We start from the raw sequence: 15,837 nt of genomic DNA, 5'->3' as shown, positions 1-15,837 counted from the left end.
ACAATGTGCATTTTTTCCCCTAAATTTAGCTTTGGTTTTCCATTTTTCTTAGCTGCACTTTTTTTTTAAATGGCAGATTTCTTTGCAAATTTTAATTATTTCAAGCCAACATGGCTCCAAAAGCCAAGGACAGTGCATGGGCTCATTGTGATTTGATTGATGGAAAAATGATATGCAAATTTTGCCATAAATCTATTGGAGGTGGGGGTATTCTCAGATTGAAACAACACTTGGCTGGGATAAGAGGCCAAGTAAAGCCATGTGAAGCACCAAATGAAGTGTTAGGTCCTGTTAGGGCATAATACCTTTCCAAGTTTGAAAAGTTTGAGGAGAATAAGGCTAGGGAGAAGGCCATCCAAGATGAAATTGCAAGGAAGAGGGAATTATTAGAAGCCATGAAAGAGAGTGGGTATGATGATTATGAGATTCAAGACTCCTCTTCTATCCCTTCCACCAATGACCCCTTTCACTATGTTCCTCCTTCTCTTGGCCAACAATCAAAAGGAACAAAGAGAACAAACATCTAGAGTTATTTCTCATCCTCTGCCACCATTGCCTCTTCTAATCCCACTTCCTCCTAGCCAAGTCATCAAACCACTTTGGATCAACATTGGAAAAAACAATGCAAAGAAACTTCTTATCAATACATTGGTAAATGGTGGTATGATGCAGATATCCCATTTAATGTTGGTCACCCACCATATTACCAAGCTATGGGGGACTCTGTTATAGCTGCAAGAAAGGGCTTCAAAGGCCCTAGTATGCATGACTTGAGGGGAGCTTTTCGACAGAAAGAGATTTCTTCCATTAATGAGTATTTGGTTGCGTATAGAGATTCATGGCTCAAAACAAGTTGTTCCATCATCTCAGATGGATGGACCGATGGAAAGAATCACACTATCATTAATTTCCTTGTTTCTTGCCCTCAAGGAACCATGATTTTGAGATCAATTGATGCATCTGATAAGGTGAAGGATGCAAACCTTCTATTTGAGCTTTTGGATGACATTATTCTGGAAGTGGGGGAGTAGAATGTTGTGCAAGTCATCACAGATAATGTCTCAAACTATGTTCTTGCTGGAAATATGCTTGAGTTCAAATATAGGACCATATTTTGGACTCCATGTGTTGCACATTGGATAGACCTCATGCTTGAGGACATAGGCAAAGTGGAGTGGGTAAAAAACATTGTAGACCATGCCAAGTGCATTACAAAATACATTTGCAACCACTCATGGGTATTGAGCCTTATGAGGAAAAACATTGGGGGCAAAGAGCTTGTTAGGCCTGCAATTACGAGATTTGCAATTCACTTCCTTACGTTGCAATGTCTTAATGCTCAACAAAAAAACCCACAGAAAATGTTTTCTTCTGATGATTGGTTTGAATCTCGGTGGGCTTGTAGACAAGATGGCAAAGACACCAAAAAGAAAGTGTTTGATAATTATTTTTGGAAAAGGTCTGCAGAGCTTTTGAAAATTACCGAGCCCTTTTTAAGGTGCTAAGGATGGTGGATGGGGAAAAATTGGCCATGGGCTACATTTATGAAGCTATGGATCAGAAAAAGGAGCAGATACGGGCAACTTACAAGGATAGGTTAGCTAAATATGACTGTATATGGGAGATCATTGATAACAGATGGAACAATCAACTCCATCGTCCTATACATGTAGCTGGGTATTTTTTGAACCCAAAGTATCATTATAAAGCTTGGCTAGGAGATCTGCAGGATAGGGAGGTCAGAGCTGGATTGATTGATTGCCTGGAGCACATGGTCCCTATCCATGTAGACCAGTTGGAAATACATAAATAACTTACTCTTTTCAGTATGGCAGTTGGTACCTTTGGAAATAACTTGGCAAAGATGGCAAGAGAGGTGGATCAACTAAGTAAGCAATTCCAATTTGTTTTTCTTTTCAAGTTAAATTGTTTACAAATTTACAATTCAAATTATCTATAAATACTTGTAATTTGTAAATAAGTAATGAAATGAACTAAGTTACTAATTAATGTCTTTTTCTTTGCAGCACATTGGTGGGAGTCATTTGGCGACCAATGTCCTTAATTGCAAAAGTTTGAAATTAGAGTCCTTAACCAAACTTGCAGTGCTTCAGGTTGTGAACGCAATTGATCTATTTTTGAGTGCATACACACGAATAAGAGAAATCGTTTGGAACAGAAACGGTTAAATGATATTGTCTTCATGCAATACAACCTTCAACTAAGGCGGAACCAAATGATGAACAAAACACTTGATCTAGATCCCATTATGTTGGACGATATTGATCCAACATCAGAATGGGTGGAGGAGACTGAAGATCCTATGTTTGATGTTGATTTTGATATTGACATGACATTAGCAGGGGATGAAGCAGATTTGGTGGCACCATCAGAACCAGGATTAGTAGTCACATCAAGGCAAGACAAACAACCAATGGAAGGCACTACTTGTGCAACTCGACCAACTCGTGCTTCCATTAGGTCCACTTCTATTGTTATTGGTGGTAGTGCTACTGAGGTAGCAAATGAGGCTGAGGCATCCTTAGACTTTGAACCAAATGATGTCTATGTAGCTCTTGATGATGATCCTGTGTCTAGTGGTGATGAATTTGATGATTGATCATGTGTAGAGTCTAGACTTGTAGTAGCTTGTAGCATTGTTTTTGGACTTTATAGGCCATTTATAGCCTCATTGCTTATGTATTTTTTCGATGATATTTATTTCACTCGATGCCATTTTGAAATATTCACCTTTACATGCTATATTGTTGAAGTTTCTAAATTTACTTAGTTTAGAAACCCTTCATGCACTTTTTCTGATTTATTCCTACCTACTTGTTATTTTCCTTTAACAAGTTATTTACAAAGTAAATACTGAAAATAAACACCAGTGCATGCTCAACATATTACAGATCAACAACTAAAAGAAACAAGAACAAACACACCACATGACACCATTATTTTTCGATCAATGTCCCCGGAAAAACCCAATGCGGGAAAACCAGTGCAGCTATCTAAGGGTTTTCTTATTAAGCAATATCAGAGTACAATCTGGGTGCTGAAATTGGCCTACCCAACAGAGAATTTCCTTAGTAGCTATACCTCACAGTTTGAGAGAAATCTCCTGGCTGAAACCCCGGAAAATCCTTCCGGTAGTTCCTCAGCACAAAACTGCTCCTGCAACCCCAACGTCTGCCCAATCTTGACTGCGTCAGCGCCTCTCTATCTCACGCTAGCCCTACGTTAGCCTTTCTAGGCTTGCGTCAGCCCTGGGAGGCCCTGCATCAGCTTTGGGAGCCTCTGTGTCAGCTGCGCTGGCCCCTCTAGTGCTCTACGCAACACTTGGCTGCCTCTGTGTGAGCCCTTGCTGGCTCTCTGTCACTCTCCTTGGTTGCTCTCCTGACACACTCTCTGCCTTCTCTGTTTCTCTGTACTCAATGCCCCTTAGCTGCTTTCCTGATCACTGATTCTATCTCTTTTAGCAAACCCCGCTCTAGAGAATAGAATGATTGATCATCTAGTGTATCATCTAGTGTGCTCTCCAAGTGACCCTCAAGCCTCCTCTTATACTTTTCCTATTGACATCTCAATGGCTGAGATTAAGTCCCTAATCAACGGCTAAGATTAGATCTGGTTTGATCCATGTCTTTTGGACCACTCTAACACAAATTCATATTAATACACATTAATATTTTATTTTCCCTAAGTTTAGACTTACGGACTCCATTAAAAATATTAATTATTTTAATATCTCCTGATCTGTTTAGAATTTTCCCAAACCCTTTCTGGGTATTGGAGATCTCATGTGCCCCAACCTCTCCACCAAATTTCGTGGCTAAAGCACATCTGATGCTACCCCAAATCAACACTCCCTCTTAGCGAGGACTGTGCTCTAGCAATACTCCTCACTAAGTATTACTTTGATCATCCAGCATCGATACCTGTGCTGATGCTATGGCTTCCTGCCCAACATCCTCTGCACTGTTGCATCCTGTACTGCTGCCCATGGTTCTGCCACTGCCACTGTTGCATCTGTACGGCAGCTCCCTCTGCATCCATGCTGCTACTGGTTCTTCCTCCCAACATTGCATCTGCACTGCACCTCCTCTCATCATGTTGCATCGTGTTGCCCATTGCTGCACTACAACTCAGTTACTGAGAAGTAAGTAACAGATCTCCCAACTGACCTCCCTATTGGGCTAGAGATACCCACTGATGCTGAAGCTCCCTCTGTCGCTGACAAGTGCTCCCTCTCTCTGACCTCTGCGCTGCTGCAACAACTCCTTGCATCTCGCACCGTTGCACACCTCTCTGTGCCTTCCTGCACTAGTGCAACACTCCTGTGCCTCTCGCACTACTGCAGCCTGCTAGCTCTGCGCTGTCTCGGGACTCCTGCACTGTAGCTCTCTCTACCGCTCCATCCGCATCCATCTCTACCCACCCAGCCAGTCCTGCTGCTCCTCGTCGGGGCTCCTGTAGCAAGGTCTAATACAAGAGGTTGGGTACCTCAAGGATCTTGCCCCTCATCCTCTGTAGTCCACCTAACTACAGCTCGATGTCTCTCCACTTCCGCTCAAGTGGTGCGTGTGCACTCATGGCATAGTCATTGTCTATCAAAACTTCCTTCTCTGCCCGTGCTGGTGTTGCCTTAGTCTCGGAAGACTCTCCTTTACTCTTCTTCCTTGGGCACTGGGTCGCATAATGACCCATCTCCCCACAGTGGAAGCACTTGATTTTGGAGAGATCTTTCTTCTTCCGCTTCTCCTGCTTTCCCTCAGATGCTAGGGCCATATCCTCCTCTTGCTGAACCTTGATCCCTTTGCTGCTACTACCTGTCTTTGACTACCGTCTGATCTCTTCCTGGCGAAGAGCTGCCTACATCTTGTCCCGGGGTAGGAGAGTCCCTTTGCCTAGGATGCTCTAGACAAACACTTCCCACTCTTCTGAGACAGCATTCAGGGTTGTCCTCACCATAAGCTCCTGATCTAGTGTCGCTCCTATTTCAGTCAACTGATCTCGGATCTCATTCAGTCCTCCGAGGAAGGAGTCAATCGTTTGACCCTTCTTTATCTAATACAACCTCATCTGGTTCTTGAGCAGCATTCTTCTTTGCACAGAAGTATGATGGTACAGGTTCTTGAGAGCCTCCCACATCTCAACTGTCATTTCCTTCTTGGCTATATGTGGTACCACATGATGCTTGACCCCATGAAGGATAATGCACTTGGCCCTCGCCATCGCCTCCTCGTACTTGTCATTATCATTTGGGTCGACTGGGATAGCTATTGTCTTCAAGTCGAAGTTCTTGACACGATTCCTGTCAAGCACTAATAAGATTCTGACCTTCCAGACTGCGAAGTTCGATGCTTTGTCCAATCTATCCTGGTCTCTTACCCGTGTAGTGCCATGATGCTCCTCTACTTCCCTCCTGGAAGTTCTCTGTTCGACTCCTCTGAGTCTCTACTTCCCATCTGGAAGTTATTTTTTGGACTCCCTCTGAGTCTTGATTTCCCTCCTGGAAATCCTTCTGCCGCTTGTCGAGATGCCCCCTACTCTGATTGTCTTGTGCAACTGCACTGTTGATCCAGGTTCCTCGGCTAGAAACCCTCGGTAACAACTCCTCTAGTCCTGCTCTGTCAGGTACTGTTCTCACTGCAATACCTCACTAGCTCCACTCTGCAATATTTGCTAAACAACGGGCAGTCCGAACAAAGATGAATGACATGAATATGGAGGTGGCTCGTGGGCACCTCTTCCCGATGAAAGGGCGAGGCTACACGGTGGTGTAGCTTGACATGTAAATTTACAGATTTTGAGAGTTGGAACCTCGGGTTCCTCTCCGATTGTAAGTTTATGTAAAATTATGATATTGTCATTATTATTGGGAAAACTCATATTACAGGGAGTTGCCCCTCCCTATTTATTATTTGTTGTGCACTTATGTTAAAAATGATAATGATGATGAGTATTTTATGAATGTTTCCGCTGTGTTAACGAAAATAATACTTGGAAAGTTGAAAAATAAACTAAGTATGAAAGTTAGGCGTAGTCCAGACTTGTGAGTATTGTTAAAAAGAAAAACGGGTGGTGGTGAGACACCCCCCTTCGTGCAGTTGAAAGAGTATCGCCAAGGTAGGGGTGTGACAGGTGGGATCATATGAGGGTGACCGTGGATACTTGTTTGGGCAGGTCTAGCAGGGTTTTCTTTCCATGTGAAAAGTGGGCCAGTAATTTAGATGTTTCTTCGGGTCTGCTTGAAGGATGGCCTTGGGTCATTTGTAGGGTGGCCCATTTTCATCTTCACTCCATCCCCACTCGGTAGCACACGAGCAGTAATGTTGGCCATGCTCATCGTCTTCGGCTTTTCATGTGAAAGGTGGGTTGGTAATTGAGTTGTTTTTTCGGGTCGTTGCTTACAAGGTTGAGGCTTAAGAGAGGAGAAGGAAAGCTTGTGGGTACAGGTTCTCAATTTGGGACAAGGACAAGGAGAGCACATTTGCTACAATCCCCACCACAAGTTTCACCTAAAGTTTTTCCTGAAGCTTTAGTAAGCATGTCTCATGAAGGAGGAGTTGATAATATATCAAAGGATGAGAATTCTTTCAAAAAAGCATTCCTTGACATGACCCACATGGTGAAAGTTCTCTATGAAGAGAGAAATTCAAGATTGAAGGGTGAGAGCTCCAAGCCTTCAAAAGGAGAAGGTTCTTTTGGAGGAAAAGGAGGAGATGATGACAAGCCTTCAAAAGGGAATTGTGATGAACCACCATATTCTTCACCATCATCTTCACCTCCATCCTCACCTTCATCATCATCCTCTTCCAAAACAACCCTTACACAAGAGGATAGTGCAGAAAGCCCCTCAGAGAAGGAAGATGGCCAAGTCTGCACCTTTTGTCCTCATGATGATGAGGATGAGGTTCTATCAGCACCAAAGTCCAAGGAGCTGAAATAAGAAAGACCAAGATTCCAAGAAGAAACCTCAAGAATTAAGGAGTTTCAGAGCATCTTTTTCCTTCAGCCAAAAGATGAGGAAAATGGTAAGAATTTACATGCAGTTTCTTTATATGAAAATGTTTATTTAAGCTATTTTGCAACCTTTGAGAAGCATGCAGCCTTCTAGACTCCAGCAACTACCGCTCTGTGAACTGCGTCAGCCCCTTTCTGCCTCACGATGGCTCTGCGTCACCCCAGATGGGTCTGCATTAGCCCTAGGATGCCCTACGTCAGCCCTCTGGCCCTCTGCGTCAGCAACGCTGGCGTCCCTGAGGCTCTGCGTAGCTCTTGGCTTCTTTTGCGTGGCTCTGGCTGGCTCTGCGTCACACTTCTTGGCTTTTGTGTTGCTAGAAACAACTTCTGTCACCTCGGCACCGCTGTTTTCTACTGCTATTGCTCCGCTCAGTTGATGTCTTTTAGTCCTTCTGTGATTTGCAATCACGCTCTGATACCATGTTGAAGTTTCTAAATTTACTTAGTTTAGAAACCCTTCATGCACTTTTTCTAAGTTATTCCTACCTACTTGTTATTTTCCTTTAACAAGTTATTTACAAAGTGAATACTGAAAATAAACACCAATGCATGTTCAACATATTACAGATCAACAACTGAAAGAAACAAGAACAAACACACCACATGACACCATTATTTTTGGACCAATGTCCACAGAAAAACCCAATGCAGGAAAACTGGTGTAGCTATCTGAGGGTTTTCTTATTAAGCAATATCAAAGTACAATCTGGGTGTTGAAACTGGCCTACCCAACAGAGAATTTCCTTAGCAACTATACCTCATAGTTTGAGAGAAATCTCCTGGCTAAAACCCCGGAAAATCCTTCTGGCAGTTCCTCAGCACAAAACTGCTCCTGCAACCCCAACGTCTACCCAATCTAGACTGTGTCAGCCCCTCTCTGTTTCACGCTGGGCCTGTGTCAGCCTTTCTAGGCCTGTGTTAGCCCTGGGAGGCCTTGCGTAAGCTTTGGGAGCCTCTGCATCAGCTGCGTTGGCCCCTCTGGTGCTCTGCACAGCGCTTGGCTACCTCTACGTGGCCCTGTGTGAGCCGTTGCTGGCTCTGCGTCACTCTCCTTGGCTGCTGCGCTGCTCTCCCCGCACACTCTCTACCTTCTCTGTTTCTCTGTACTCACTGCCCCTCAGCGGCTCTCTCGATCATTGATTCTATCTCTTTTAGCAAACCACGCTCTAGAGAATAGAATGACTGATCATCAGGTGTGCTCTCCAAGTGACCCTCAAGCCTCCTCTTATACTTTTCCTGTTGACATCTCAATGGCCGAGATTAAGTCCCTAATCAATGGCGAAGATTAGATCTGGCTTGATCCATGTCTTTTGGACCACTCTAATTCATATTAATACACATTAATATTTTATTTTCCTTAAGTTTAGACTTAGGGACTCCATTAAAAATATTAATTATTTTAATATCCCCTGATCTGTTTAGAATCTACCCAAACCCTTTCTAGGTATTGGAGATCTCATGTGCCCCAACCTCTCCACCAAATTTCGTGGCTAGAGCACATCTGATGCTACCCCAAATCAACATATATAAATAAACAAAATTTGCATATTTTGTCTCTATTGGCTTGGAATCATGGTTTTAAATCTTAAAAATAGTTTTTTTCATTAAACATTAATTATTTAATGTACTTTTTTTAAAACCGGTTCATTGAGATCTGACCAATCCCGATTTGACCGGTTCCAATTTGAAACCTGATTTATTAGGTGGACCGATCTGGTCAACAGTCCCGGTTTTTAAAACTACGGTTACAAGGCAGGCTAGGGAGGTTATAAATTCATCACCAACCATCACCAATTTCAAGCAATATATCGAGAATACTTCAAATTGGAGTTGTTGAAAGTTGTTGAGACAAGGTATGCCTCAAACTTCATCATGTTGTGTCGCCTTATTGAAGTTAAAAATGCATTAATGAATATGGTGGTGGGTCCAACTTGGGCTGAGTGGAGACAGGTAGATTCAAAGAAGGGAAGTATGGTGAGGAGGGTGTTGGTTGATGAAGATTGGTGGAGCAAGATTGATTTCTTGCTCAAGTTCACATCACCTGCATTTGATCTTCTTTGAGATGCAGACATAGAGAAACCTTTCCTAGGAGAGGTTTATGATGGCATGGATACCATGGTTGAAAAAACTGTGGAAATTATTTCACAGGAGGCTCCCAGTCTTCTTTTTGTGGATTTTGATTTTGCTGAACAAGTGAGGTCCATTATTGTTACTAGGTGGAGTAGCTTCAACACTCCATTGCACACTTTGGCACATGCTCTGAATGAAAAATTTTGAAATGAAGAATTCATTGCTGAAAGTAATGGGAAGAGGAAGGCTCCACATAAGGACAAGGAGGTGTCCAATGGAGTGAAGAAAACCTTTCAGAGGTTGTTTCTAGCTTCTTTACGAACTGATGTAAGGCAAGAATTTTCTTGTTTTGCCGCTGGATTAGAGGATTTTGCAGACATATCAGCTTTGGATGAGAGGAGGACCATGCATCCAGATAAGTGGTGGACTTGTCATGGGGAAAGTGGTGTTCATTTGCAAAGTCTTGCCACTCATATTCTATCATTCTGTGCTTGATATTTAAAGTTCTCTCATTCTGCTCTTGATATTTGTGCCAGTGGTGATGCAAGTGGAAGTACTAGTAGAATTGCCTCTTGTAATGTCCCTTCCTAAATTGTTTTGGAACATGATTAATTTCTACATTCTGGGGCTGATTTTGGAGGTGATGGGGCCCATTCAGTTTTATTAGGAGGCTAGACTTAATAGAAGTTATTTCGATGTGGTTAATTTGTACGTGGAGGCCACCCACACTAGTAGAATACGCATTCCCTAGTTCAATTTGCATGGAGGGGAAATTGATGGTTAAGTGAGGGACCCACGATGGAGGGAAAATGGAGGGAAAAGTGCTCCACGAAATCTATGTAAGGAAGGCAACTCTCCTCATTTCAGCATCTTATCTTTTGACATATTGAACTCAATCTTAGTTGCTCGAGCTGCTTAGCCGGGTTACTCTATTGTTTAGCACACGAGTGTCTCTGACAGAGATCTCAACCCTTTGCTTCGGTGGACTTCGACTGCCAGCCCTAGGAGGGAGTTCTTCTTCATCTCAGTTCGTAGTAGCAGCAGGGAGACTAGTTACAGCAACTATAAGTCGAGTACCAGTGGCAAGGGGATTTATAGCAACGCAGGGATTGTGCAATCATATCGTGAGGCACTCCAGGAAGTTGGGGAGACAGAAACATCCTTTCATCATTTTCAAGAATATAGAGGGCATCTACAAACAAGAGGGCCATCCTACATGCAGCTCTCATTTCATCACACATAGGACTGCGTCATCTCCTCCATGACTGCGCAGTCATTAGAGTGAGACTCTTTGGGGCAGCACCATCCAGGGAAGTTTGGAGTTGGGGTGCTGGGAGATCATTTGGAGGACCATTTGAGGAGGATTGCTAGAGTTGGGAGAGCAGAGATTGACAAGATCAGTCACCGCAACAAAATTCGAAATTGGAGGAGGGCCAAGCCGTGAAGGGTCAATTTTTGAAGGTTGGAACCAAGGGAAACCCTTTTTGGGGTTTTCTGGGTTTTGGGAAAGGATCACACTCCTAATTTTATAGAATTTTTTGGGCAGATTTGAGGGGTCAAACAGGGGTCCCAACTCAGCCAGCAGCTAGAGGAGCTAAGGGGAATTTGGGCCAAAATTCCGAGGTCAACATTTGGCCAATTCCTTTGTGGGTTATTCTGGGTTTCTTGCGTAGAGGCTGGGATTAATTTCCCAAAATTTTCTGAGCAACAGGGAAGGCTCTAACAACAGATCATTTCAGGCAACAACACCTTTCTGGGCAGTAACAACACAACTCTTGGGCCGGATTACCAACAAATTTGAGGAGGGTGTTCCATTGTTCATTTTGGGCTTTTGCTAGCTTGCCTAGAGCAAGCCCAGGTGCACACATTCCAACACCTTGTTGTACACCTCTTCCCATTTAATAAAATGAGTAGACAACATAGTTTGGTTGCCAATTTTGTGGTCTGATGGTCTGATTTAATTTTATGGTGTTATTTTTATTGTCCGCTTTGCATAGCACTATTTTCCCTATTTTGGAACATTACACCTCTTCTGCTGAACAAACATCTTGTTTTATCTTTTTTGATGAGGATGAGGAGTTTTATTAGTAATGATATGTTAATGTAGCCATAATTCTCTTTAACTCAGGTTCTATTTCAGTTTCAGCGCATATATCCTTAGATATAAAGGCTCATTTTGGAGTCTTTGATGTAAAGCCTCATCTATAAAGGCTAATTTTGGATATTTGCATCATGTAATCATCTGTTGGAGTTAATATAAATTTGGATTTCCTTCTAAAATGTCATTTATATGTCTCATTTTTTCTTTTCTTGCAAGATAATGTGTTATTTAATATTGACTTATATATATATATATATATATATATATATGACATTTCGGCGGACGTTTCCATTTTCCAGGGGTCACATTTCGGGCCATCTCCCTTTAAGAAACTTCTAAACATTTCGGCATTTCGTGCAACTTAGGTTTTAATCCAGCGTACTTTTCATACCAAAACATTCTCTCTTATTTGTGATAGTAGCTATCTTTCAATACATTAAAGATGAATCATGCAAGTTGGGTTATTTATAGTAAGTCATCTTCTTTTGGACAATAACATTTTCTTTGCCTCTTACTCTCCAGCCCTAGGAATCCTACCACCACCGACATGCACACTTAATAAAGAAGTGTGCTATGTACTTGTGAAGCCCTAGGGTCTTTGAAAACCTATGGTTGCCTTTTGTCATTCTGTTCATTTGAGTCACAAGTACCATATCTTGATTTGCAGTGTTCTATTTTTTTTTGTGCTCCACTCAAACTGGAAATTTTAGGATAAAACCTAAGTCATCGGGTTCGGCGAATTTAATCCTTCGAATTCGAAATTCGTTGAACCTCAAAATAATTCGAACAAATTCGTTTATGTTCGCCGAACATTATGCCGAACACGAACATGAACAATTTCGATGAAATTTGCCAAAAAATCATTGAAGTTCATTTCAGGGTTTTGTGGTTCGGCATTTTTCTATCGTTTATAATTATAAAAAAAAATGGTAAGTTTGGTAACCCTAATGAATTTGAGAATAAAACTTGGCGCCACGCGAAAATCTACCTCACTCACTCACTCCACCACCAACCGGTGAGATAATCGGGCCTTTGGGAGTTGGATAACTAGCCACCGGGAAGTTGGATAACTAGGCCACTAGGGCATTTGGAATCATTGAAAAAATGAGAAAGGTTTTTGATCCGATTGACAGACTTTTCTAATGGGAACAATAATCAATCTTCTTCAAGTAATGTTTCTGTCAACCAACCCATCGAGAGGGTTGAATCATTAGGATGAATAATGAATTTTTGTCCAATTCAATTAATAGAATTCACTAACTAAAACAACTATTATTTTTTTGTCAATTTATAGTTTTGTTAATCAACATATAATTCCATTGTGATGTATCGTCGGCGGAATAATTTGTAATTGTCTATATGGATTTAGTGAAAGTTAATGGTGATTTTTTGCTTTTTATTGGGTAATCTACATGATATATTTCTGAAGAACTGTGGCGACATGTGGTTTTCAGCCTGCTTAAACTTGTATATAATATTTCAAATTTTATATGTCAAATTTTATGCCGAATTTTATCAACAAAATTTTAGGTGCCGAACTTTATTCAAATTTCAAGGTTACCAAACTCGAACATGAACACGAACACGGTGACTTAGGATAAAACCATAGTTTTAAAATTCGGCCGTTTCGAAACCGAAACGGCCGAGTTGATCCGTTTTGTTGCCCTCAGGAGTGACTCGGTAGAAGAGAATGAGTTGGCCAAGTCATGGCTGACTCGGCCGAGTCACAAACAGCGGCCTGTAACCACAGTAAAACAACGATTTAACAATTTTTTAATGATTTTTTAAGGTGTTTGCTGATTGGTTTGGACTCCAATGTGTTTTATGAATTAGTTAAATGTTATTTGGGGTCCATTTCCCCCTCCCAAACCCTATTTAACACACTCAAATGCTCTCTACTATTGATATGCTATTCAAATTTCATGGTAATGTTAAATTCTTAAAGTAAAAGTGACATTCTCCTTAATCTTCATTTTCATCCTTTTACTTAAATTTTTAACATTACCATGAAATGACTCAGGATGTTTGAGAGTGGTTTCGGCCTCATTGGATTTCATATGGAGAAAGTAGAATTTTAGATTTCATTCAAAATCCAGCAGACTTATCAATTTTTCAGGATTTCAGGATTGGAGGATTGCAATGTTTCCATTGAATGTTGTCATGTATTAGGGTATGGAACTTGTATTTAATCAAGAGCACCAATCCCTCTATGTACCTTGATGTTAGTGACATTGGTTGTCAAACTCCTCTGGGATTTGCTCCCAAACCAGGAGCTTCTGAAAATGTCGCTCCCGCTCCCGTTTTCGCTCTCGCTCCCCACTTTCGCTCCTGCTCCCAAGTAACACTGAGCCAGATGATGTTGGCAACTCTAGCAGTAGCCAGTAGTACTGGTCACAGACTTTTGTTGTAGAGGCCATTTATAGCCTCCTTGGTTATGTGTTTTTGTTTTGATCTCTATATCATCATCGTTATGTATTGGACAATGCACTGGGTGCCATTTTGATATAATGGATATATTCATGAGCCTACTTTGATCATATGTTGTGTTCTATCTATATTCTAATGCTGTGTGTTTGGAAACATGAATGAAAATCTTTAAAATTATGTGTTTTTATAAAAATTAAATATTTAATGTATTTTTTACAACGGCCGAGTCATTGAAATCGAACCGGCCGAGTCGATACCGAGTCAGAGTCGGAGTCGACCCTTGGCTGAGTCGGAGTCGGAGTCGGAGTTTTAAAACTATGGATAAAACTAGGTAATATTATAGCCTCTCAGTTTTTCTGTTCAATCTGAGACTGGAGGAAAGGGTTCATTAACTGCAGTGAAAGAAAAATGGAAACTGGAATTAAGGTCCTCGCTTTTCGAACAATGGAAGCTGTGCTGTAAATTCTAAGAGAGCTTCTAGACAAAGAGTTTAGAGTCCATGTTTCCAAATGTCCTACAATCTCTGAATGGTAGTCTATATATGGATCGCTATTGCTTGTGTATTAAACGTAATTTATAGTACTCAGAATGATGAAGAAATGGCCTTTGCATTGAATTATCTGAATTTTTTTCATTTTCTTTGCATCAGTTGAAGGTTGTTGCGTTTTGTTTTTGCTGTGCACAAATTTACATCCTGCTAACTATGGTTTTTTTTGTCTTCCTCCTACAGGTCATTGACACATGGAGCAAACATTGCGGCATTTTTGCGAATCACTCAAGCTTTAATAGAACAGGGCTGTGTTTAATATTGTAATTGATGTTGATTATATCGGAAGGCAACTTACATTCAATGCCACAGGGAACCTCCTCTTGTAAATTCGAGTTTTTGTATTTTATCAGTCCAATCTACGAGGGAAAGAATTGTTCATCTAATATTCTATATTCAAGGCCAAGGGCAGAAGGCCAAGAATGTCATCAAGAAGTTGATGATTTTACTTGTAACAAGAATCTGTAGGTTCACTTCCCAGATCTGTATCATAGCATGTCACAAGAGGGTTCTCATTTCTCTGTAATTTAAAAAAATGTTTAGTTGTGAATCTTCTTCATGAAACTGCGAAATTTCATTTCAAGCTCACGTTATAACAGGATTATTCAGATTTTTTCTACATTCGGTGTAACCTTCATTATTTTGAACTAAATCTCGTTTTTATTAACATTTGATACTGAGAATGTACACAAATTTACGCGATACGTATGTAAGAATTTTTTTAAATGAATTATAACATATAGACATAAAATTCACCATAGGTGCCACACACTGAATTTCACAAGCCAGAGAGAGTCAATGTCACTCATCTCAAAAAACCATTTGAAATGAACTTGTGCCATAGATATCAGAACCTGAACTGAAACCAGCAATTGAGCATCTATTCATATTTTGATCAATGCAAATGTAAACAATTAGACACCACAGATGCAAACTGTTTATATATATATATATATATATATATATATATAATGCAAGAGCCAATATAGGAAAAAGGCACCATCTGAACCAAAACACATGAACATTGAGGGTCTAAATGATCATAGGAGTTTTAAAACAATCATATTATAAGTACAATCAAATCAAACTACATAATCATCTGAATCTAAATCCCATATATTCTCTAGATGGGTATGCTTGACATTGACTCGATTCCCTGAAAATCCAATATCAGTGTCTATATTTTGTGGTAGTGAAACCTATTGCAAGTCTATCCAAGATAGAAGGCGAAAGACGTCATTAAATAGATGAAAATTAAGGTTTAAGATATCACTGAATTTTATTTGTGTTGCTTTTCAAAATTATTTTTCATTTTTGGGGTGGGACTGTACTACTAAAACCAGTTGAATTTGGCCAGTTTTGTCTTATACTGGTGGGTTTTGGCTGGTCCAGATAATATCATGCTTTTGACCAGTTTTTTCTTGAACTGGTCGGTGTTTGATCGATTCAGGATAGCACTACTCAAAACTAGGTTGAATGGCCATTTCTGACTGGAAATCCCCAAAACCACTATGAACTGGAGGGTTCTCGTCCATTCATCCAATGTTCAAGACATTGCCTTGTGCAAGTAGGTTCAAAATTTATATGCATCAGTATGATGCATGAGATAATATCATCTCCAATTGTAATTTGTATGTTTAATTACTATAATGTTTGAGTGCAT

General features: G+C 40.7%; 1 protein-coding gene across 2 annotated transcripts in view; it reads left to right on the top strand.

Annotated features, from left to right (window-relative positions):
* The window catches only part of LOC149167897 (uncharacterized), a 402,638-nt gene extending 387,792 nt beyond the window's left edge, over nt 1-14,846 (top strand). For both annotated transcript variants that reach the window (XM_089433237.1, XM_089433236.1), the window contains exon 15: nt 14,358-14,846. In XM_089433237.1, the coding sequence (XP_089289363.1) occupies nt 14,358-14,433 (76 nt within the window). In that variant the 3' untranslated portion in view covers nt 14,434-14,846. The remainder of the gene's footprint in view (nt 1-14,357) is intronic.
* Nucleotides 14,847-15,837: the final 991 nt, after the last annotated feature.

Source organism: Pinus tabuliformis, chromosome 5_1 (assembly GCF_031772625.1).
Source record: "Pinus tabuliformis cultivar Carrire ecotype Pingquan chromosome 5_1, CPIR1, whole genome shotgun sequence".
Taxonomy (NCBI): domain Eukaryota; kingdom Viridiplantae; phylum Streptophyta; class Pinopsida; order Pinales; family Pinaceae; genus Pinus; species Pinus tabuliformis.
Note: the sequence above shows the minus strand (reverse complement) of the source record. Positions and strands in the feature narration are given on the sequence as shown.